Here is a 25,395-nt window from a genome sequence, read left to right as displayed (position 1 = left end):
AATAAATAAATATTAACATATATACAAAGATACAAACATACATATATGCATATATATGTACATACATATAAAATTTTTTGATTTTCTTAAAATGAACTTATTAAAATGTAGTATTAGTCCGTAGTGTTTGGATTTAGAATACTTATAGTAAAATATACAGGTTTTGGAAGTTTTCATTTTTTTTTCAAAACGTATAATTAGCATTTAAATTAAATAAAATATATCCCAATAATTATTTTATTTCCATAAATTCGATATATGTACATAGGTATATATACATATACCGCTTTTTCATATTTTAAATGTTGCAACATTTTTTTTTTTTGATTCATTAGATTGTAGTTGGAATACAAAAGTTATAGATAATATGAAAAGCTTAAAAAGAACGTCACTTGCACATAAGTGAGTGAGTAAGCAAAGAAGCAAGCTTGAAGGACAGCAACACAAGCACAGGAAAAGTCAAACAGTTTATCAAACTGATTTCACTTATCGTGCTTTCTTATACATAATAATCACAGCAAACTGAAATATAATCTGCGATTTACTATACTATAATACTGGAGTATTAAAAATAGAATTCAAAATGTCGAGACAATTTTTTTGATTGGAAACCTTTTAAATAGACTCAATTGCGAGCGCGAAAAGTTTTGCGTTGGGTAATAATTGTATTCCTCTAAATTTGTAAATGAATTACCACACAAAGTTCGCGTTCAGTGCAAGCGTTGACATATGATATGGCATTAACAAAGCGGATTAAATGTTTTAAATATTTAGTTTACAGCTACGTCGTGCTCTTAATGGTACGTAAAATTAACTATGTATATTAAGGTTTTTTATGGATATGGCAAAGTAATGAGTACTAAACACTTTGAAGGTCGATTTGCTAAAATAAACTCAAGGATAAACTGATAATATATTTTAATAAATAAATGAAAAATCGTCAATTATAATAACTAAATTATTTACAGTGGTCAAGTACTCATTGGTTTTATAACGTAACCAGTTTATTTGAACACATACTTGCAAACCTACAATACATGACATATACAAAGTATTATCTATATATACATATGTACATATGTATGTATGCACGAACATCCGATAATATAATATAGTAATTTGTAGGTAACTGGTGCTGCCCAAATACTAGTTGGTACAATTCTGTTATGGGGTCATTCTGGTTATTACGGTATTGTCCAAAATAAATTATGGGCTCCGGCTGCTATTCTATTGTGTTTAGGGCCAATTACATTTCTTCTCTGTTGGATGGGATGTCAAGCTACAAATCAAAGAAAACGATGTCTACTAGGAACGGTAACAAGAAAATAGTTCACTCCATAACGGGCGTTTATTTAAAGTGGCAAAAATTGTTTTAATTTTTTTAATCTATAGTTCATAGCGGCATTGGTGGCGTGCATTTGCATTCAATTCTTCATATGTGGCTGGTCGTTGGCAATGCGTGAGAGCCTCCCAACATCAGTGGAAATTTTTATAGATGATTCGTTTGTTGAATTTCTTGACAAATTTTCTAGGACAAAGGTTGACAATTTGCATTTATGGAACCGTATGCAATCGCAGGTAAGGCTTTATAAATATACATATATAAATACGTATTGTATATACGTATAAGATATACATATGTACATATATGCATATGTGTATTCCAAATTATTTTATAAAATTGTATATTTGCCTAATTAGCGTCTAAAGATTTAAATGTTTTTGTAATAAATTATATACGAACCCCCCGCAAAAAAATCAGCTAGGTAGAAACTGCTTTTAACCACAATCCCAAACAGTCAATCGGTTGAAAATTGAACATTCTGATAGTAGTTGAAACTGAAATTACATTTATTATGGTGAATACGAAGAGCAGTAAAAAAATTTGATCGCCTACTCAGGCAAGTGAAAGTGCAATTAACAGATAGATTTCACTTAAAATAAAAAAGAACTTTAAAAATCTTGAAATTAAGGGAAAAAATATATTCTATAAAATACCAGAATTTTAAATTTTGGGAAAGATATAAAATTTACCTAATTTTTTTTAACTTGGTGTAAGCGATTGAATGAAGACAAGACAATATCCACAAAGTTTTATTAGCAAAGCAATGTACTTTTGCAAAATTTTATTTATTTTACTTATGTAATTAATAACCTATTGGGATTGTTTTGAATTTAAATTGCCAAATTTTTCTTTCTATTTGGCAAGCAAATTTGGAATTTTTTACCCCGTAGTAAAATTTTTCATCAAATCTATACAGCGAAAAAAAGTTACTATAGCCTATTTCCTTTTTTTATAGTTACAGTGTTGCGGAGTAGACGGACCCTTAGATTACCGTCGGCTTTCTCTGCCGTGGTCTTGTTGCTCCCGACCAGAACATGCTTATGAATCTGCATGTGACACTCATTATAAAAGAGGTTGTTTATCGGTTGTATCTGAGCAAATTAGAAATCGATTACTTTTTACTTCATTAGGTTCTGCAACCATAGCTGTTGTGCAGGTAAATATTTTTATTTCTTAAAACATTATTTAAAATTTCACTAATCCCATTTCACTTTTCAGAGCTTGGGTTTATTTTGTGCGGTTCATTTAGCTATCCTCTTTGGAAAAAGTGAAAATAATCACAATATAAGCAACTTGAACAAGAAGCGTCAACAACAATTTCTTCCTTTATCAATACAAGATAAACGTCATGATATGCCCTCCCCACTGAGTCTCTCACCCTCAGCACCAGGCCATCGGATTATTAAATCCTCTAAGCCACCAACTATGCCGAAATGACAGACAATTAGTTTTTAAAATGGACAAATAATTTAATTCTTTACATATTGTAAATTGAGATGGAATGTAGATAATTGTGACCCTCAAGATTTTTGTTTGATTTTTATGTTGGATATGAGTATGTAAAACAAGTAAATGGGAGGCACGCACACACACACAGATCACATATGTGATGGGGAACATTCAACCTCGATGTGGAAATCTCCAATCGGAACCATCAAGAGACATTTTTTTAATGTTCAGAGCGCGGTATTCCTGCAGTTCTTCTTCAACTGTATCCTGTTGCATCAAAGAGATATAAGCAGGTGACCAGCAGGTCGATTGCCTTGTCCATTGTTAAAATAAATTAGTAAATGAATGCACGAGATTTTGATAAAATTATATGAAAGGAATGTCAGAAATTTCATTCATGTAAACGGAATGGGCAACACCAAAAGATAAGTTGCTAATAATGCGCAACTCAAATTTTATCGTTTGAATAAATTTAAACGTGCTCAGGTGATACGCTTAGTGTTCTTGTTCGCAACCTGTCGCTCCTACGAAACTCGGCATTCCTTTTCATTTCAAAACGAATTTTCATTGGTTGAATTTATTGGAAAAATTTATTTTTGAATCATAAAACAAAACGAATCAAAAGAAAACGGCTGATTTTGATATTAAACAATCTTATATAACTGAATCATGGTATATACATACATACATATATACATGAGTATTTATAAATGTATATTGTGAAACTCGATAATGAAAGAATGATCACATAATATGTTTCAATTACATAAATTAATATTCCAAAATCATGAGTACTAAATAAAATGGGGGCTTCCTTGGAATTTTTATTTTTCCCACGGTTTTTAACGGTTTTTTGAACAGTTGATTCGGTTAATTTATTGTGAATGTCATTGTGAATTGGCGCACCTTCTGCATTCAAATATGACTTTATTTAAAATGACAGCTGGCACAGGGTCGCAATTATTTTTTATGCGTGTGTGTTTTTTGTGTCGTTGCACCAATTGCAAAATTCTAAACTTCGTGCAATATGTGCACCGTGCAAGGGTTTTGCAAGACCAAGAGAATCCCCCTATTATGTAGTTTTATTAAGTAAAATTTTGCAATTCTTTGGAAAGTGTTGGTAAGTTTAATTAAGGCATAAACCACCGAATTTTAATAAAAATTGAGTTACTCTCTCTACTTCTGGCATTTATCACTAAGAATTTCAATCAAATGTGTAACGTCATAGTAAATTCATGCGAAATATTTACCGCCAAACGCACTATTCTCTGCATAGCCCAAATGATTGTCAGTTGATGCCAATATGCGCAGCTTGTCTTCAAAATTTAGTTCCTCTCTCTCATATTATAAGAATTATTTGTTTTAAGAAATAAAATTGTTTACAATTTATTGCAACTTTTTAAACACTGATTTCTCAAGAAGAAAGAATTAATGAAGAAACAAAAGTAAAAAATTAAAGTATTTACCATTACTTCTTTGTAATAGCTACTACATATACTAGTGTAAGCCTACAAGGGAAGTATGTTCACACATGGACTATTTTTGTCGCTCAAACCTGATTTTGTGGGTAAAGTGGCGTTGAGGGGAGACACATCGGCATTCATTCTCATTAGCGCGTAGCGCCTGGTTTCAAACGAATGTTACATCATTTTCGGGAATATATGTAAATATTCATAATTTAATAGAAATGTTTAAAAAAAACAATAAAACAAATAAGGATATAAACTAGCTAACAAAATATATTTTTGCACACTGCGTACACGAATTTGAGAACGTGAACTATATGATATGAAAAGAAGTTCAAAGGAAGTAGTTAAATAATTTGGTCTATGGCAGTTATATTGCAATCTCAAGAATCAATAAATATATAATACCTTCTGTAGTGTTCTTCAGGCCACATATGTTTCATTTTCCATATCGTACTTGGTATCGCACTAATATGACGCTATCGTAAAAACAATTTTAGAAGCGTATACATATTCCTAAGATTCGTAAGTCTATTCTAGGAAATCCGTGATATATTTGTTTTAATTTTTGAAAAGTAATAACTTAATAATAGCTAAAAAATAATCGACAATTTCATTGTTTGTACTTTTGGTTAAAAGGCTACTAACACTACAATACATTATGGGATGAACCGGTTTGAATTGTTTACAATATTTGTAATTTCTTTGTTTTGTTTACCCACAATTCGTTTTGTTAAATTCATTAATCTAATTATTTTCGTGTATGTATGTTGTACTCGTAATAGCAGTAGCAAGAAATTCTTGCTATTTGTGCAAAGATTTAAAGATTGTAAAAAAGGAGGAGTGAAATGATTTTGTCTGTATGTCCTACGTAGAGTTGCCAACTATCTTTTTAGACCGATTGGTATATTCTAATGGCAAATAGGATCTCAATGAATAATAGTAGTAGTGAATTTAAGAATTAATTTTTTTCCTATATATTTTAGATTTTGATGATCATATAAAGATGGGTGAAAAGGATCAGGATATAAAGAGCCCAATGAAAAGAGTTGGATCTACAAGAAAGATCGTTATGTTTAGTAGTAAGTAATTTAAAAAGTATTTTAGCAGTATTCATATCACATTTATTTCAAACCTTAGTTGTGACTATTAATTGTATTTGATGTAACGTAATTTGGACAACTGTAGGAAGCTATTTTTATTTTACCATTTTCTTTGCTTAAAACAACTCCTACGCAAGTTAATTAAAGTAATATATACGGAAACTATTAATATTTCTAGGTATTCGTCAGCAACTTAATGAACAACTACGTTGTCTTGATACCAGAGTGGAGTCACAAATTGGATTAATTCAAGAAATACAAGATTTCTTTCGCCGTCGTGGAGAATTAGAGTTAGACTACAGTAAAAGCTTAGAGAAATTTGCACGTGGATTACTGTTGAAACACAAGGAACAAAAACAAAAGTACTTTAAAAAAAAATTAATCCCCTTATATGTATATATTTTAGTATAGTGAAGAAAAACTGAGTTTTTTTTTATTTATTTATGATCTATTGTGTAGTTGGGATAATTGTTCAATCAGACCCTAAATTTTTAATCCTGTATTTTTTCTGTTCCATATTAATTTATCGAATTCAATTTAAATTTTAACGGTTGTTTTTTTTTTTTTTTTTTAGAAGAGATCACTGGCCAATATTTTCAACGTTTGCGTGTTGGCAACATTTAGTTAAGGAAACTCAGTCTTTATCAAAAGATCACGCAATATTGGCCGACCTATATTCTATAAGTATTGTTGCAAGTTTACAGACCACTATTGAAGATGTTCAGAGGATATATAAAAAGGTGAAAATATAGGTTGCAAAGTAGTTCTTTTTATTTTTAATAATATGAATTTTTTTTTCGTAATTTCTAAATAGGTTAAATTAATAGGATATGAAATTCACGAAGATATTCAACATTTACTTCAAGAACTTCATACGACAATGAAAACGTATCAAAGATACGAGGTTAGGCGGATCTTGAATTAAGATATTTTTATAATATTTAATAATGATGTACCTATATTTTTTCTGTAGAGTGAATGTAAATCAGCCAAGCTAAAGTTGGTTACTGCAGAAGCCCAGAGAAAAAAATTGGAGCAGACAATTGCAAAAGAAAAACTTGAACGGAATAAGAAATATAAACTTACCGAAAAAGAAATAGTCAAAGTAAAGCATTATTTTAATCAAGTTATTTTTGTTATTGTAGTAGAGATATGTAAAACATTTGTCCTTATTTTCAGAGGGACACAAAATATAAAGATGCAAGACTGAAAGCGCTAAAAGCTAAAACTGAATACCAGTTATGTTTGGAAGCTTCAAATACTACGATACATAAATATTTTGTGGAAGATTTGTGTGATCTAATAGATGTAAGATACATTAATCTTTAATAACATTTATGCTTAATAAAGTTCACTTTTTCATTAGTGTATGGATCTTGGATTTGGATCTATGATTTCAAAAGCGATACTAATGCATGTTTCGGCAGACCAGGGTCGATCAAGGGCAATTCTTCAACAAGCAGATAATCTCTCACATTTAATACACTCGATCGATTGTCGAGCTGATAAGCAAAAATTTTTAGAACACCATCATGCAGCGTTTATAATACCTAAACGTTTAGAGTTGCAATGCCAACAAGATCAGACTGAAATAATTGAAATGGATATAAAAAAAGAATTACATTTAGATATGGAACAAAGATTAGAAACTTTAGGTCAAAGGTTGCGAGATCTTCGCATAGAATGCGACGAAGTTTGGAAGTCACTCGAGACAGCTGAAACGAAACTCTTGGAACATTATAATAACAAGGACAATGACACCAGCGATATTTTCACTGAAGGTAAACACTATATACATAAGACACCCAACAGCAATATTACGCCTAAGTTAAAAGCTGAAAAGCAGGACATCGAAGATTATTACATATTGGTAAGTTGTAGAACACATTTTCTTCAGATAAATTATTATTGTTATTGTAGAAAATACGAGAATATATAAACGGAACTTCACGCATAGCACGTTTAAGCGCAAAGGCTGAATTTATACGAAACGTTTTAGTTAAGAACAGTTCATGCTGTATACCTTCTCAAACGAAAGTCATAACATCAACCCGGAAGCGAATTGGACGTGTTAATATTACTGGCCAACCAAAATTATTTGGCGGTTCCTTAGAAGAATATTTAGAATTTACCAACGAGGAAGTACCACTTGTTATGCGTAGCTGCATACGTGTCATTAATTTATATGGTAAAAAATAATCAACGATTTTAGTTGCAAAACTTATAAATTATTTCAAAATATTATTCCAGGATTACATCATCAAGGAATATTTAGAGTTTCCGGTTCCCAAGTGGAAATTTCAAACTTTCGAGAAGCATTTGAAAGGGGCGAAGATCCACTTGCAGATACAAATGACGCGTCGGATATTAATTCCGTTGCTGGGCTTTTAAAGCTGTACTTGCGAGAATTAAGGGAGCCATTATTTCCTATAGTATATTTCGAACATTTTGTATCTATAGCAGGTATTTCAGTTCAATTTTGGTTTTTAAGTGACTGAAAATGATGCTATATATATATTTTTTTATTTGTGTTTTTAGAAATACGTTCAAAAGAGGATATCATAACAGCAATAAGAAATTTTTTAAGCAATCTTTCTCCTACGGTTTTAATAGTTATTCGTTATTTATTCGCTTTTCTAAATCAGTAAGTTTACCAAAATGATTATATTGTTTCATATAACTGTGATAACGATTTTCTTATAGTCTATCGGAATATGCGGATGAAAATATGATGGATGCATTTAATTTAGCTATTTGTTTCGGTCCGACCCTCATGCCTGCGCCGGAAGATAAAGATCAAGTTCAATACCAAAATCAGATAAACGAGCTTATTAAATGTATGATATTATACCACGATGATATTTTTCCGCCGGATTTAGTAGGCTTGGAATACGAAAAATATATATCTCACGAACCTTTCATGGATATGTAAGATGCATGTTTATTCAATCTTATCAATTATACTAACAACTTTACAAAATCTATAGTTTTGTTGGTGAATCCCCAGTCGATAATGTGACCGAAGATCCGGACTCAGAAATTTGTCCCTCCGAAGATGGTAAGAATTAAAAAAAGCTATAATCAATAGATATCTCTCATGTAACTTACACTATACATAACTAGTTATTTTTTAACGAAAGTCTCTAAATATTCTATACATCCTCAAATGAGAGCTAAGAACTAAAGACATTTGAAATCATTCCAGTCCGAAATACTTTATTGCAAAAATATTGCCAATTATTCTTAGGGTTGCCGATATCATTCCCTAGAGAAAAACATATATATGGATATATGACATCAACCTAGATAATGTTAAGTGTAGCAGACGGGCTAAAAGTCTTCTACTTTTTTAAGGGGAACAAAGAAATTGACTAGAATAACTAAAATCATTTATTTGGGAGATAGAGATAGATATAATTCTCTTACCTATTTAAATAATTTTTTGCTTCAAAATACCCAACGTCCAAGAGATCATTTTAACCGTATTAGTAATCTATCCAACGGAAATATGTACGGAAACAAAAAAAATGTATATATGTTAAAAAATATTAACTTAAGATTAATAAATAAAGTATAATCAAGTAAAAATTTCTTCTCTTGTACAGAATCAGAAACTCTGGAAGCCACAGTTCAGTTCGATTTTAAAGCACGATCGAATCGTGAATTATCAATTCGCAAAGGAGATATCGTAATCTTAAGAAAACAGGTATGTCTTGCATTACATAATATTAGAGAAGTTAATATCAAAATTTGCAGGTATCTAATGATTGGTGGCACGGAATATTAAATGGAACAGAGGGACTAATACCAGATAAATATATATCGCTTAGAATCAAGTATGTTCATATATATTGAAAATTAAAGATATTATATAAAACAATAATATTAAAATTTATGTACACAGAGGAGAAGACAGAGACAAAATATCTATTGAACAATACAACCATAGGGATATTAATGTTGAGAACGAGCCGACTGTTGAAATTCAAACAGAAACCACAAAAGAGGATTGTCACGTATATTTACAGCCTAATATTGATCCAATATCATACAATTCAAGAACCGATAATGAATTTTATGAACATAATTCATTGAATGACTACGAGAAACATGCCGAAATACAGATTGTAAACACCTGTGACAATTTAGAGGTACTTGAAACGACCGTGTAAAATTAGCATTATACATTTTATGTTGTTTGCAAAATTGTACATAGGAGATTTAATCGCTTCTATTGAAGACGAAACTTGCTCTTTCTATATTACTGATTATACAAATTTAGAAATTTTAAGGGAAAAATACTGTTAATATACATATTTTTTAATATTTTCATACAATATTAGTGTTTAATTCAAATTTGAAGATCATATTTATAATTTACTGTTGATGGGGTAGTATTATGATCTCCTTATTTGCGATTTTTTTTCATTAAAGCCTCAAAACAAATTAATTTATGCTTCTACTGTAAATTTTAAATTCTACAATAAGTTCAAATTCACTTTTAACAATTGCAAGATTTGAAAGAATTTCTATACGGATATATTTACTTTTGATTTTGATCATATATGAAAGTTTTAAGTAAACCTATAACCTTCGTTTGACCTCTAATAGACCATAGACATAGGTAATGTATAAGTCGGCCCTGTCGACTGAGCTATGTATTAAATTATGTTGAAATATAAATTAAACAAATTACTATTTTAATGCTTATAGCGTCTACCGGCACCGGAGTCAAAGCAATGTATTTCCGATTTCAATAAAAAACCCATTAACACTCATCAAAACAGCATCGAAATATTGCAAAGAAACGCAGATGTAGTAGATAATTCAGTCATATCCGACATACCCTCGGTAAATGTTAATGTTGACAGTGTTCAACCTACAGAGGATTTTGAACGTTCTATTAAAACTGACGATACAACCGAAGAGGATTTGAAGAATTTGAGTGAATTCCAAAAAAATAAATTTTTATGGGAAGTAAGATCACGCGGTACATCCAAGGAAAGTTGCTACAATTTGCCATACGAAAAGAAGCCCATTGCACCCGATCTAGTTATGGATTTACCAATCTCAAAAAATAAATCAATTTTTGAGTGTGCTTTTCAAGAAAATGCAGAGGTAATATTGGTTTCGAAATTGCGAAATGTACATAAATATGTAACTACCTTTAACTACGTGAAGTTTTTATAGAACTTCATTACTTTTTTTCTTACAAATACCTGTAATAAAATATAAAGATTTTATATTTTAGGATATCGATGAAACAACACAGATAAAAGGAAATACGGGGATTTTTAAAAACGCCGACCATACGACAGTTTTGAAGAAAAAAAAAATCGAATGATGTATCCAAAGCAGTCAGTGCTGCAAAATCCGTGTTAGTTAGTGAAGATCTACAATCTCAAAGTGATCTTTTTATTGTAGAAGGAAATAATTTATATGCCAATATAAATCCTTCATCCGCGAAAGCACGTGGATTTAAATTAGATCACGAATTAAATCAATATCAAATGGCGCACAAACAGAATGATTTAAAAAATAAGGAAACGAATTCGAATGAAAATAGAGTTGAATCAAATACAAGTAACAATATGGAGTAAAAGGCCTTGTTAATGTATTACTCCAATAATCAATATACATATTTTTATTTATTTATTTTATATTTTTGAATTTATGTATAATCAAAATACATTGATGAGCTTTTCCTCCTAATAAATAAAAGGAATCACTAAATAATGGCATTACAATCGAAAAAATATATATTTATACCACGTGTCGGTATCACAACGTATGTACTATATATTGAAGTATGACATACATAGAATTATACTTGCTTTATAATTAATTTGAAATTTTTATATTATATTATTAGCATTTTTAATGTATCTATTAATGCCTATTTTAGGTGGATAATAATAAATTTCATATTAAAACATTTGGATATTTTTCTTCCGTGGATTTGTTTTATTATATATTTAAATATATAGAAATAGAGTTTTATTAGAACAAAATAGCTGTAAAACTGGAAATGCATCTCTTATGTATTAATTATTGTGATTTTTCAAAACTACCGTATTATTTAAAAACACATGATTAGATCATGACAACGATATTCAAGAAATTTCACTTCTTACCAACTTTCACTCAAGTATGTAAAATGCTGTATTTTCGCAAAAACAGTTGTTCAATTCAAACCACAAGTCATGCAAGCAAAAAGGTAAGTGAATCGTTTGCTCCTGATGATTTCATGCGTGAATATTTGGCCGTACACAACGCTATGATATCGAAAGTTTATTAACTCAGTTTAGAAATATCGTTCACCAATCACGGTCACAATACTGAGATGAATCGCAATTTGATAAAAATTAAATTAATTTTATTTGTTCTGGGTGCAAGTATATAATTCATAGTAATATAAGTATATTAGACATATAAGATGAAACATTTTTTACAATGTGCATTTAAAATTCAATATAACAAAATCAATGCAAATAAGTAAAAAACGTTGTTGAAGAGTCTTTTACTACTAAAGCTTTCTTTGATGAATCCTCTTCGTAAAGTGTTCATTCTCTCAACATATAAATACTTATCTACATAGTGTACCAAAGTAATAAGTTCATTTCTAGGAGGATCGAAATTTAAAGAAATACTCAAAATACATCATACGATACATTACCGCTGTATCGTTCTTGTTGCGCAATTGTATGCAAATGTAAGATACAGTGTAAAAACACTAATCCAACGATATATGTACATACAATATTTTAGATTTGTGTATTGTTTAAATAGAAACCACTGAATATAATCAGAACAAGAATAATATATGTACATAAGTATGTATGTATCTTCCTATGGTTGATGTTGTATGTTTTATAGTAAGCGATTATTGCTGTGTGCAGTCGGTTCACAAATTAACGTCAATTGAGCAACTAAGTCATCTCTCCGACCTTTCTCGCTTCTTCACTGCAAGGAATCAAACAGTTTCCTTCAGTAACGTCTTTTTTCTGCTAGAGTGTTTTCGCAGAACGCAAGACACGCACTGACCACAGTGGAGCCATTAACACCTTATCTTTGTAATTGCGTCATTGTCATTTGTTTATTTCGAACATCATATCAATTACATAAGAAAATACATTTCGATACATTTGTATATACATATATATATTTCCATCATTATGCGCATGATAAATAAATATATAAAGTAACGATTTTTAACCGGTAGGTAAATGTTATATATGTATATCTGTTTGTGTTTGTAGTTAATGTGTGAATGATATAATTAAATTCTTTTTTTTACAGGGCTGCTCATATAAATATGTTAATACTCTAACAGTAATTAATGATCATATAGATCGGAACTCGAACGGAATATCTTTTTATCGCCATAACAATGAGAGATCTCAACTGCCTTTTTTATCTGTGTACTATCCCAATCATATGTGGAGGCGGAAAAGAGTGCACTTATTCCCTTCTAAAAAATATCCATATCGAGCAATCTTAACATTGAATCCGAACGACAAAAGGTAATCACTTAGGACGAAGATATACATTTCCATACATAACTATGTTCAGTATGTAGAATAATACCGATAATTTTAAAGAATTAAAGAAGCTTTACTCTGCTCTAAAATAGTTTTTACGATTTAGAATTGAAAGTAAGATCTCTGAAAACTTCCACAAATCTTTTGGGAAATCCAATAACAACACTTGTGTCAGAATAAAATATTTTTTCTGTTATTCTTGAGCGGCATGAATTTTAGATATGTATGTACATATGTACATATGTATGTGGATGTACATATATATATTTTTTAACTTTTCACAAAAGCTCACTTGAACTTGATCCAATTAATCAAATAAAAATAACGGTTTTTGTTGCCTCATTTCTTATCATAAGTGAATTCTTTCGAAATATCTCGGTCCCCATGTACTTTTTTGTTTCGGTAGAATATTTAATGTAAATTAAATGCTTTTATTTGCCATTGGCGTCGTCACCCGCAAATGAGCGTTTTTTATTTTGTATTACTTTGATTAATTTTATGAGATAATTTTTAATTTTTTTTTTACAGTAGAAATCCTTTCAGATATTTTCCGCTACGCAATTTACCAGCGACTAAGAATATGAAATGGTCTAACTACATGTTTCCATATAAAAATTTCAATCAATTATTAAAAACAACGCCCAGAACCAGTTATTTCTTGTTATCTGAAGAGAATATGAGAGCTAATTTGCAGAATCGTGAGCAATATTTAAGTAGACCAATTCTATCTACGATTTCAACACTTCAAAATAACTGTGTTAACACCCATAATTTGAATATACCTCATGGAAATGAATTGGCCTTATGCGTCGAAAAAATGCCAACTATTCCAACTACTGTTCAAAAAGTTTCATTAACTAAAACCAAATACATTTCCAATATTTCACAATTTGAGACTACCACAAGGAATCCATATATACAATATTTTGGACATAGCACAAGGAATACGTTTATGTATAACTTTTTTCACGCTACTACGGTTCCGAATTCCATAAATACGTCTCACATCTATTTCACTATAGGGGATGCTATAACAACACCACGAACGCCCAATTATTCACACTTTAAGTTATTTAAAAAACAAAAACATCAAAGTGAAAATAATGGAAGTCACCCTATCATAAATTACAAAATTCTCCGATCTAATACCGCAACTCAATATATAACTTCAAGTCATACGTCACTTCCTGAATATTCAAATAACGCTGTCAAATATTCTATCAGCGATAATGAAACTAAAAATAAATCGAAATATTTACATTCGTATGAGAATTCAAGTGTTGATACTACAAAAGAAAATTGGGTCATCGGTCAATCAATAAACAACTGTTCAAATGCATTATTAGAAACAAATAATCATTGTGCATCTGGAGATATACCGAACTTAAAAGAATTTATTTCGAAAGTGTCGCTACAGACTACGACAAACACTTTAGGTTCTTATCCAATTAAAACCACAGTGGTTTTTGGAACCATTTCTACGCCTATTACCGAATTACCATATTTAGACAATACTTCAACTACCGCTATTTGGAACGCTGTAGAGACATCAAATTATTCTGGAGAAAAAACATCAGTTCTTGATAAAACCAGCAATTATCCTCCGTTATATAGAAGAGGTAAATTTATTCAAAATAATAAGAGATTAGTTTTTAAAGAAAGTTTGAAAAATAAAAATCGAAATATAAAAACAACTGCTTTGCCGACCCCCATAAGACCTTTCAAACCGAAAATCAAAGAAAAGGAGAATTATGTATCTTCACAACCAAACCCGACTTCACAAACCAAAGAACAGGAATTATTACATGATACTGTTGGCAGAAAGATGAAAAAAGCAAAGGGTAAATTTCATGGCAGAAGCCGCTTTAGATGGACTCCTTCATTTGAAAAAAGCTCAGGCAACGTAAATAGTAACAAAACGACTAGTTCAACAATAGCAACGGTATTTACTACATCGACCCAAGTCTCACTTCTAAGAAATAAAAAGACAAATACATTTAGTAGATCAAAACTAATTAGACACAATAAAAGAACCAATATAGTACAAATGAATACAACAAGGAGTGTTATAAACCTTCACTTGCAGTCGACTACACCCTTGGCAAGTAGCACACCGGAGTCCGCTATAATGAGAATATCAAATATAAGTGGCGTAAAAATGTTATTTCCAAAAAATAATACCACAAATTCAATAGGTAATTTACCAAAGGCAAGTAACGCATTTATTGCAGAGCTGCCAATAGTTACATACTTTAAAGAAGTTACAGAATCTCGTAAGGTATAAAAAATTACCATAAACAATACATTTTATGTATAATAAATTTTGAAAAAGAAAAAAATATGAGTTTTTACTTGTTTCCATATTTTTATGTTTGCACGCCCATCACGGAAGCGTAAATATTTTTTACCTTTTAAATTGTATATCACAGGATTACGAGCATTACTTGTACGAAACAACCGATGCCCACTTGAAATTACACAAAATGTTTCTCAATAGCTATCGGGAAATTTCAAACCTGTGAATGTACGAAGGCATCAAGCAAGGGTAGCTCGAGTGGAGGTAGTAACTGGATTAGGTGTTTGATAGAACACCAATGGCGCTTCGTATTTTTCTGTAAAGATTGCACTGTATAGTAAAATTATGATATTATTGTGTTAAATTGGAGAATAAGAAAACGTTTCTTCACATTGAATGCCAGCTCAGGAATAAGCATATAAGTAAATCTCTATAAAAACACCAAACCACCATGTACATATGTACATACATATCACCTACATACATATAGGTATATATGAGTATGTGGTCTATTTCACATTTCCACTTCGTAAGGCAGGAAATTCGCGCAGAATAAAGTAAAATGGAAAATAAAGCGAAAACTTGTATAATGTCGCGTGATATTCGTACTGAAAAATAGTTTTCACTTTCCTAACATGTAGTCATGTGTAGGTAATCACAAATATTGTTAAAATATGAACCAATGAACAATAAAAAAGAGTGGTTGCAGAAACATGATTTAGTTTATGGCTGCGTCACAAATGCGCATTTATGGAGTACTCCAATATCACACATATGAAATACTCCACTGGTCCAATCACTTTAACGGGCATATTTACATTTGCGCGGGTCCGCCAATATAATATCTGTACGAATACAAACATATGTATGTATGTACATGTATCGTACTTATGCTTGCGTGGCTTCGTTTGCCATCTTTCACACGCATGCACTTGCACACACGAATGACGAAAAATATTTGCTTTTAAACAATTGGAAATTATTAGGGCTTACAGTTACAGATACTTAAGTAGAGTAGTAGACACAAGCCCTCATATAAATACATAAACTATATGTAGTAAACAAATACATATTTGATTTCTAGTAATTGTTTAATCCCAAGTATGGTGATTTTAATCATAAATTTTTATAAAAAATTTCTCCAGCTTTATACAACGACCAGGTACATTATATACATTGTTAATATGATATTTTGCATAATTAAGTGTCACCGATCGAATTTTCAGACTGTTTTGGATTGTTGTTATAGGCATCTCATGTTGGAATATGACAGTAATTTGTATTTTAATGTTAAAAAGGTTTCTTTCCGATTCTATAAGTATAAGCGTCGAAACTTCATTTCTACACTGGAACATTACGTTCCCATCTGTATCAATTTGTTTATCTAAAAGTCGGTCCAATGTGGAAATTATGCGCTTTCTGAATGAAAAGAATATTAATTACATAAAAAATATTCATAATTATTTATTCATCACACCGACTAACATTAATACCAAAGAGGATTACTGCAGGGCCTTTAATTCAACCTGTGGAGTAAATATTCATATTGCAAGAAAACAAGTAAGTAGCGGATCGATATTCAGCTGCATAAGTGCATTTCTACATATGTATGTATTTAAAAAAACGGATAATGCAATAAATAAGAAAATAGTACATACAAGGCTTCATCATCGTAATGAAAATATAAGGACAATTTTGAAATGTGTTTTAAGTTTCAAGCTTTTTAACACATTCCAAAAAATGATCGCAATAATTTTGCCAAATATGAGATTTATTGCATTATACTATAATATACATATGTAAAAGTGATATAATACCAGATAACAAACTGAAAATACCGCGAATTTTTATAGAGTATACAAGTTTTATACACTTAAGGGATGTTGCTACATCTAGTTATGACTAAACTAGGTCAATGTTATACTTACATTCATATATAATATAAGGTCAAAATGATTGGGATGAGGAAACGAATGGTTTTCACAAAATGTGTCTATCAATTCGTGTGAAACTGGGCAAAATTGGTAAATAACCATACACAATTAAAATATAACAATATTTTCCAAACAATTAATAATGAACGAAACCAAAATTGAGAAACATTAACAATGAAATATTGTTTTGGAAATACGTAGGAATATAATTGAAAAGCTTAGCTAAGCTCTGGTCAGTCAGGTGCTTACTTTACTAAGCACTGGTCAGTCACGGTGCCTACTTTTCTTATTTGGAGCCAGTTAACAGCCAGCTTCCCGCGAGATTACATTATGACTGCTAAATCACATCACATCGCGGTGCGAGCGTCACCTAAGCACTGACCAGGCATCGTGCCTGCTTTTCTTTTATAGAGTCAGCTAAAACCCAGATTCCCGCGAGATTACATTATGACTGTTAAATCACATAACAGCGCGGTGCAAGCGTCACCTTAGCACTGACCAGACAACGTGCTTGAATTTCTTTTATAGAATCAGCTAACACATCACACCGCGGAGCGTCACCTAAGCACTGACCAGGCAACGTGCTTGAATTTCTTTTATAGAGCCACCTAACAGCTAGCTTCCTGCGAGATAACATTATGACTGTAAAATCACATCATATCATGGCGCGAAAGTAGCCAAAGCATTGACCAGGCACCGTGCCTGCTTTTCTTTTATAGAGTCAGCTAACACCCAGATTCCCGCGAGATTACATTATGACTGTTAAATCACATAACAGCGCGGTGCAAGCGCCAGGCAACGTGCTGGAATTTCTTTTATAGAATCAGCTAACACATCACAGTGCGGTGCGAGCGTCACCTAAGCGCTGACCAGGCAACGTGCTTGAATTTCTTTTATAGAGCCACCTAACAGCTACCTTCCTGCGAGATAACATTATGACTGTAAAATCACATCATATCATGGCGCGAAAGTGGCCAAAGCATTGACCAGGCACCGTGCCTGCTTTTCTTTTATAGAGCCAGCTTCCCGCGTGATTACATTATGACTGATATTGATATTTTTCAATTACATAGGCGGAGTAAAATAAAAATTTAAAAAAGTTCTAAAGTTTTATTGTTAAAATATCTTTGCTAAGTATTCTGCATATTTTGAATTTTTTTATCCATTTCATTTTTCTAAAAACTTATTTTTTTCAGTTACTTACACAATTCTGCGAATCCATTATAACAGATATCACATTTTTGGAACATAAACAACACAACTGCGCCAAAATATTTAAATTTCATGATCTTGAAATGGGTTATTGCTTTCTAGCCAATAATTTTATGGATTAGTAAGCATCGTTTCTGCATCGTACAGTAGCACATATAGAAACTCTAGCAATAGAAAAGCAGGATATACGTACATACATATATATTTTGCAATAGTACATACATATGTATATGCATAATAACTTTCCTTATCACGTTACATGTATGCGCATATGTTCGCACATTTTTCATGGTTTGCTTAACAATTCAAAATATTTAATTTTTTGGTTGTCCGAGTATCAATGTATGTACTTAAGCAATATATAAATTTAAATCCAAAATTTTTTTTTTATCAAATAATAGTCGCAATTTAGATGAGTTGCCGTTACGACTTAGCCCGTTTGAAGCGAGAAAATCATTAAAATTTTTTCTAAAACAAGAATCACTTTGGAAATACGAGGTTTACAAAGTAACATACTTAAAAAATTGTATGTAGAACTAATTCAAACAAATTTAGATGTATGTACATAGCAACGTGGATATACCATACTTCGGGTTACTTTCACAAACTTTAGGGCAGGATCATATAAGATATACTTATAATATGGAAGAAATGCTAAATAGCTTGACAGTAAATGATGAAAGCTTTGAAAAAAGAAAATGCAAGTTTCCACACGAAATAATCTATGGATCCACTTATCAATACAGGTGATTTGTATATTTTACATATCGTCACCTGAAATGCAAAATATCGTATCATCAAAAAATTTGAAATTGAGTGTCTTATTGATTACGCTTCACTACTTCAAATTACATACATAATATTACATATGTTCAACATTTTCAGGTTCTGCGGTCAGATATAAACCAGTTTTAACCAAAATTAAAATTTTGTTTCACTAATGTTCCATTTTATTTCGTGTTTCATTCATGCCACTGTAAATTTCCGAAAATGTTGTTACGTTATTTTGCATTTCAGGTGACGATATGTAAGACTTTAGCTTTATACGAACAGATGTTAACATACAATTTTCATATTTAGTTTTTCAACATGCATGTCTGATCTCAGAGTTATTTTGGAGTTAAAATACTGTAATTGCACATTATTCACATCTCCGATAAGATGTAAGTTTCACACAATGTTTACCATAGATTCAAAAAAAATTTCTTATCTTAAGCTATAAAATTTTGAATATTATATTATCTTCTCGAAACATTTTCAAAATAAAACAAAGAACTTGAAATTGACTTCCACATATTTCTATAAATCAAACAATTTTGGGGTTTTCTGTTCATGGACAACTATGTGTTAATTATTTATTTATGTTAACGACCTTTGAAAATTATATAAGGAATTTAAAGCGAGCGAAGCCAGGGTGAAAGATAGAATATAATAATTTGAATTTTCTTCTCTTTTCATAGATTTCAATTATTTTTGTGATTTTCGAGGAATGACATGTATATCTAAAGGTAAATATTATATTAAAACGTCAATAAATATGTATATTTATAAAAGATTTTATCGGAGAGTGGATCCACGCCGGATTATTAAAAACATTTGTCTCTCGTAACACTAAAATTTTAGAGAAGAGCAATTTTTGAACATCCGGTGTGGGTTGTCTGATATAAAAAATAGACGAATACCCATTATTATTGCATAAGCTATTATTTATTTCTAATCTTTTATTGAAATTAAAAAGAGGATATAACTTTTAAGGCAAAACAAATTGCTAGAGAAAAATATGTATGTTATCCGTCGTGTTCGGAGCAGAAGCTTCAGTTTGTTGGGTAAGAAATATATATATACATATAAACTTTTAATATTTTCTTTTATACCTATACGTTTTTGTTACAAATTTCATTATTCTAAAACCGTTTAACCCTAGAAAGATAACGTGTGCCGCAGAGATATATTTTTTGTTACTTTTTGCTAAGGATTTATAAAATCCTAAAAAATAATCTTAAAAATAAAAAATTAACATGCAATTGCTCTTTATTTGCTTATTAATAATGTAAAACTTCGTGGATGTTGTAAAAAAAACAAAAGTTTATTTAAATTTATGTATTTCTTTATGTAGTATTTACAATTGTACGCCTCTCAAGCACATGTTTATCTTTTCAGTACTATAAAATAAGGTTATCTTTCTAGGGTTAAAATGTTTTAAAATCAGGATATATCAAATCGTTATATATTTTTTATAGAAAAAACTTTCATATATTCTTCCAGAGAGAGAGATTAGTCATCTATACAAAACAAGATACATATTTACATATGCAAGATACTTTTTACAAAGTATCGCTAATTTGAGTTGCATCTACAGATACCTCTGACTACTAGTCAAATAATTTGCCGTTTGAAATACAGTAATTTTCTTGGTCTTCACTCAATATGACAAATATTATACTTTTTATCTATATAACAAATGTTCAAATATATATCAAATGGAATCTAGTAAAATGTTATACTAATCATGTCATAACTGTATATTCATAACTGTATATGATAATTTGTTAAGTACCATAAGAATAAAATTATTTAATTTAGTAATATTCTAAGTTCATACATATGTATATATACATATATATGTATATATAGTTTAGTTTATATCTTTTTAGTGGAATGATTGTTGATTTGTTAATTCTAGGTCTAACGAAATTAAAAAAATAGCTCGTCCAAGCTTTGCACTAGTAGAAGTTGAACTAAAAAATGTTCCCTCGCTTCGTTGTGTAAGAAGTGTTACGCAATCTTATCAAGATTTGGTTGGTAAGTATTTTCTGAAGAAGAAGTAGTTTTACAGACTCATAAAAACATTTAGTGAAGGTTAATCACAAAATAAACCAAACATTAAAATTCTGTCTCTGCTTCCCTTAATGCTTTGTAATATAAATGTATACTCATGTAAAAAAAATTATAAAATATATATGTATGTACATACATATATATATGTATGTACGTGCTATTAACTTTTACATTAACTCAAATAAACATACTGCTACTCACATTTAATAATTTATTCAGTTTCAGCCGGAGGTGTCATTGGTCTTTTTATCGGAATATCCATTTTAAGTGTAATTGATATTATATATCTTTGTTTAAAAAAACTGTAGATACGTACTTATATTCTTAATAATAAGAATTATTTCAAACATTTTATAAATATGAAATAAGAAACTGTCAATTTAATTTGTTTTTATGAATTTTTAATTAAAAATTATAAATTTTGTTCTACAAAACTGTTTGTCCAAATATACCTGTTGACTAATAATTTTGTTTTATATTGGTAAACTTGGGTGCGTAAGTAAATTTTTTATTTTTGTATTGAAATGTGTTCGATTATTTTATTTGATGGCGGGAACAGAGAACGTGATTTGATTTAACATTCGTAACGTAATCTCGCGCAAGCTGGCTGTTACCAGACTTTATAAAAAAAAAGCAGGTACAGTGCCCGGACATGACTTTCGCGCCATGATATGATGTGATTTAACAGTCATAATGTAATCTCGCGGAAGCTGGCTGTTAGCTGACTCTATAAAAGAAAAGCAGGCACGGTGCTTGGTTGGTGCTAATGTGACGCTCGCAAGTCGCTGTGATGTGATTGAACATTCATTATACAATCTCGAGGGAAGCTGGCTGTTAGCTGACTTTATAAAAGAAAAGCAGGTACGGTGCCCGGACATGACTTTCGCGCCATGATATGATGTGATTTAACAGTCATAATGTAATCTCGCGGAAGCTGGCTGTTAGCTGACTCTATAAAAGAAAAGCAGGCACGGTGCTTGGTTGGTGCTAATGTGACGCTCGCAACGCGCTGTGATGTGATTGAACATTCATTATACAATCTCGAGGGAAGCTGGCTGTTAGCTGACTCTATAAAAGAAAAGCAGGCACGGTGCCTGGTCAGTGCTTTGGTTACTTTCGCGCCATGATATGATGTGATTTAACAGTCATAATGTAATCTCGCGGAAGCTGACTGTTAGCTGACTCTATAAAAGAAAAGCAGGCACGGTGCTTGGTTGGTGCTAATGTGACGCTCGCAACGCGCTGTGATGTGATTGAACATTCATTATACAATCTCGAGGGAAGCTGGCTGTTAGCTGACTCTATAAAAGAAAAGCAGGCACGGTGCCTGGTCAGTGCTTTGGTTACTTTCGCGCCATGATATGATGTGATTTAACAGTCATAATGTAATCTCGCGGAAGCTGACTGTTAGCTGACTCTATAAAAGAAAAGCAGGCACGGTGCTTGGTTGGTGCTAATGTGACGCTCGCAACGCGCTGTGATGTGATTGAACATTCATTATACAATCTCGAGGAAGCTGGCTGTTAGCTGACTCTATAAAGAAAAGCAGGCACGGTGCCTATGATGTGAGTCGCTCGCAAGTCGCTGTGATGTGATTGAACATTCATTATACAATCTCGAGGGAAGCTGGCTGTTAGCTGACTTTATAAAAGAAAAGCAGGCACGGTGCCTGGTCAGTGCTTTGGTTACTTTCGCGCCATGATATGATGTGATTTAACAGTCATAATGTAATCTCGCGGAAGCTGGCTGTTAGCTGACTCTATAAAAGAAAAGCAGGCACGGTGCTTGGTTGGTGCTAATGTGACGCTCGCAAGTCGCTGTGATGTGATTGAACATTCATTATACAATCTCGAGGGAAGCTGGCTGTTAGCTGACTCTATAAAAGAAAAAGGCACGGTGCCTGGTCAGTGCTTTGGTTACTTTCGCGCCATGATATGATGTGATTTAACAGTCATAATGTAATCTCGCGGAAGCTGGCTGTTAGCTGACTCTATAAAAGAAAAGCAGGCACGGTGCTTGGTTGGTGCTAATGTGACGCTCGCAAGTCGCTGTGATGTGATTGAACATTCATTATACAATCTCGAGGGAAGCTGGCTGTTAGCTGACTCTATAAAAGAAAAGCAGGCACGGTGCCTGGTCAGTGCTTTGGTTACTTTCGCGATATAATGTGATTTAACAGATAATCGCGCTGACTCTATGCTTGGTTGGTGCTAATGTGACGCTCGCAAGTCGCTGTTATGTGATTGAACATTCATTATACAATCTCGAGGAAGCTGGCTGTTAGCTGACTCTATAAAAGAAAAACTAATGTGACGCTCGCAAGTCGCTGTGATGTGATTGAACATTCATTATACAATCTCGAGGGAAGCTGGCTGTTAGCTGACTCTATAAAAGAAAAGTAGGCACGGTGCTTGGTTGGTGCTAATGTGACGCTCGCAACGCGCTGTGATGTGATTGAACATTCATTATACAATCTCGAGGGAAGCTGGCTGTTAGCTGACTCTATAAAAGAAAAGCAGGCACGGTGCCTGGTCAGTGCTTTGGTTACTTTCGCGCCATGATATGATGTGATTTAACAGTCATAATGTAATCTCGCGGAAGCTGGCTGTTAGCTGACTCTATAAAAGAAAAGCAGGCACGGTGCTTGGTTGGTGCTAATGTGACGCTCGCAACGCGCTGTGATGTGATTGAACATTCATTATACAATCTCGAGGGAAGCTGGCTGTTAGCTGACTCTATAAAAGAAAAGCAGGCACGGTGCCTGGTCAGTGCTTTGGTTACTTTCGCGCCATGATATGATGTGATTTAACAGTCATAATGTAATCTCGCGGAAGCTGGCTGTTAGCTGACTCTATAAAAGAAAAGCAGGCACGGTGCTTGGTTGGTGCTAATGTGACGCTCGCAAGTCGCTCTGATGTGATTGAACATTCATTATACAATCTCGAGGGAAGCTGGCTGTTAGCTGACTCTATAAAAGAAAAGCAGGCACGGTGCCTGGTCAGTGCTTTGGTTACTTTCGCGCCATGATATGATGTGATTTAACAGTCATAATGTAATCTCGCGGAAGCTGGCTGTTAGCTGACTCTATAAAAGAAAAGCAGGTACGGTGCTTGGTTGGTGCTAATGTGACGCTCGCAACGCGCTGTGATGTGATTGAACATTCATTATACAATCTCGAGGGAAGCTGGCTGTTAGCTGACTCTATAAAAGAAAAGCAGGCACGGTGCCTGGTCAGTGCTTTGGTTACTTTCGCGCCATGATATGATGTGATTTAAGAGTCATAATGTAATCTCGCGGGAAGCTGGCTGTTAGCAGGCTCTATAAAAGAAAAGCAGGCACGGTGCCTGGACAGTGCTTTGGTTACTTTCGCGCTATGATATGATGTGATTTAACAGTCATAATGTAATCTCGCGAAAAACTGACTGTTAGCTGACTCTGTAAAAGAAAAGCAGGCACGGTGCTTGGTCAGTGCTAATGTGACGCTCGCACCGCGCTGTGATGTGATTCAACAGTCATAATGTAATCACGCGGGAAGCTGGCTGTTAGCTAGCTCCGTAAAAGAAAAGCAGGCACGGTCAGTGCTAATGTGACGCTCGCACCGCGCTGTGATGTGATTTAACAGGCATAATTCAATCACACGGTAAGCTGGCTGTTAGCTGGCTCTATAAAAGAAATGCAAGCCGTTCTTGCAGAGAACGTTGATCAAAAATATCCCTTCGTTGATCATTTTAAGAGAGCTGTTATTCCGACTACAGATTCCTTTCTGGTTAAAATCAAAACTATGTTAATATTTCACGGGGTGAATTCCTTCGTCATGAGGTGAATTCAAAACTTTGTGCCGAACGCGGATGATAGAACAAAATCGAATCGACCATAAATTGGCAGAATTACTTACACAGCCAATTCGTAGTTGCCACAGTATTCGAGTAGCGAAATTTTGTTAGAGATCTGCTATATACATTGTGCAGTAGAGACAGTTCTAGTTAGAGTGCTGCCGTGTAAAGAGCAATTGAGATATCCGTCTGCAAATAAGATGGATAATCTCTCTGCCTGCATAAAGTAAAAAAAATTTAACGTGACAAATGATTTTTTTACAAATGTGGCATTAATACTATACAAAATGTACATTAATGAGCCGAAGAACGTAAAAGAAAGAGAAGGTCGAATCCCGAATAAGTTCTCTAAATTAATAATACCATATCGTAAAATGT

At 32.3% G+C, this 25,395-nt stretch overlaps 4 protein-coding genes across 7 annotated transcripts; all 4 read left to right on the top strand.

Moving 5' to 3' along the window:
* The first annotated feature begins 433 nt into the window (after nt 1-433).
* LOC126755910 (leukocyte surface antigen CD53) lies at nt 434-2,869 on the top strand. The gene is made up of 5 exons (XM_050468635.1): nt 434-800; nt 1,126-1,314; nt 1,393-1,578; nt 2,301-2,501; nt 2,564-2,869. Exons 1-5 carry the CDS (start codon nt 735-737, stop codon nt 2,780-2,782), a joined length of 861 nt encoding a protein of 286 aa, XP_050324592.1. The 5' UTR covers nt 434-734; the 3' UTR covers nt 2,783-2,869.
* Nucleotides 2,870-5,247: 2,378 nt separating this feature from the next.
* LOC126755301 (SLIT-ROBO Rho GTPase-activating protein 1-like) lies at nt 5,248-11,298 on the top strand. The gene is given in 18 exon segments (XM_050467768.1): nt 5,248-5,342; nt 5,542-5,725; nt 5,938-6,103; nt 6,178-6,267; nt 6,337-6,468; nt 6,543-6,671; nt 6,730-7,233; nt 7,284-7,551; nt 7,614-7,826; nt 7,902-8,007; nt 8,067-8,291; nt 8,351-8,421; nt 8,969-9,069; nt 9,120-9,199; nt 9,268-9,514; nt 10,077-10,481; nt 10,615-10,689; nt 10,691-11,298. Coding segments are annotated over 18 exon segments (3,345 nt in total). The 5' UTR covers nt 5,248-5,266; the 3' UTR covers nt 10,964-11,298.
* A 936-nt stretch (nt 11,299-12,234) lies between these two features.
* LOC126756280 (uncharacterized) lies at nt 12,235-15,503 on the top strand. Of its 3 annotated transcripts, none has more exons than XM_050469232.1 (3): nt 12,235-12,436; nt 12,663-12,886; nt 13,436-15,503. In XM_050469232.1, exons 2-3 carry the CDS (start codon nt 12,801-12,803, stop codon nt 15,186-15,188), a joined length of 1,839 nt encoding a protein of 612 aa, XP_050325189.1. In that variant the 5' UTR covers nt 12,235-12,436; nt 12,663-12,800; the 3' UTR covers nt 15,189-15,503. The 3 variants fall into 3 exon arrangements, with proteins under 3 accessions (XP_050325189.1, XP_050325187.1, XP_050325188.1); XM_050469230.1 differs by having other exon boundaries at nt 13,433-15,503; XM_050469231.1 differs by lacking the exon at nt 12,235-12,436 and adding an exon at nt 12,461-12,581 and having other exon boundaries at nt 13,433-15,503.
* A 691-nt stretch (nt 15,504-16,194) lies between these two features.
* On the top strand, nt 16,195-21,650 carry LOC126756310 (uncharacterized). 2 transcript variants are annotated; one of them, XM_050469286.1, is made up of 9 exons: nt 16,195-16,362; nt 16,427-16,760; nt 18,331-18,467; nt 18,748-18,844; nt 18,902-19,092; nt 19,427-19,509; nt 19,807-19,854; nt 21,030-21,148; nt 21,404-21,650. In XM_050469286.1, the coding sequence occupies exons 1-8, from the start codon at nt 16,304-16,306 to the stop codon at nt 21,050-21,052; spliced, it is 972 nt and encodes a 323-aa protein (XP_050325243.1). In that variant the 5' UTR covers nt 16,195-16,303; the 3' UTR covers nt 21,053-21,148; nt 21,404-21,650. The 2 variants fall into 2 exon arrangements, with proteins under 2 accessions (XP_050325243.1, XP_050325242.1); XM_050469285.1 differs by lacking the exons at nt 21,030-21,148; nt 21,404-21,650 and adding an exon at nt 20,612-20,826.
* The last annotated feature ends 3,745 nt before the right edge of the window (nt 21,651-25,395 follow it).

The sequence above is a fragment of the Bactrocera neohumeralis genome, chromosome 4 (assembly GCF_024586455.1).
Source record: "Bactrocera neohumeralis isolate Rockhampton chromosome 4, APGP_CSIRO_Bneo_wtdbg2-racon-allhic-juicebox.fasta_v2, whole genome shotgun sequence".
NCBI lineage: Eukaryota > Metazoa > Arthropoda > Insecta > Diptera > Tephritidae > Bactrocera > Bactrocera neohumeralis.
Note: the sequence above shows the minus strand (reverse complement) of the source record. Positions and strands in the feature narration are given on the sequence as shown.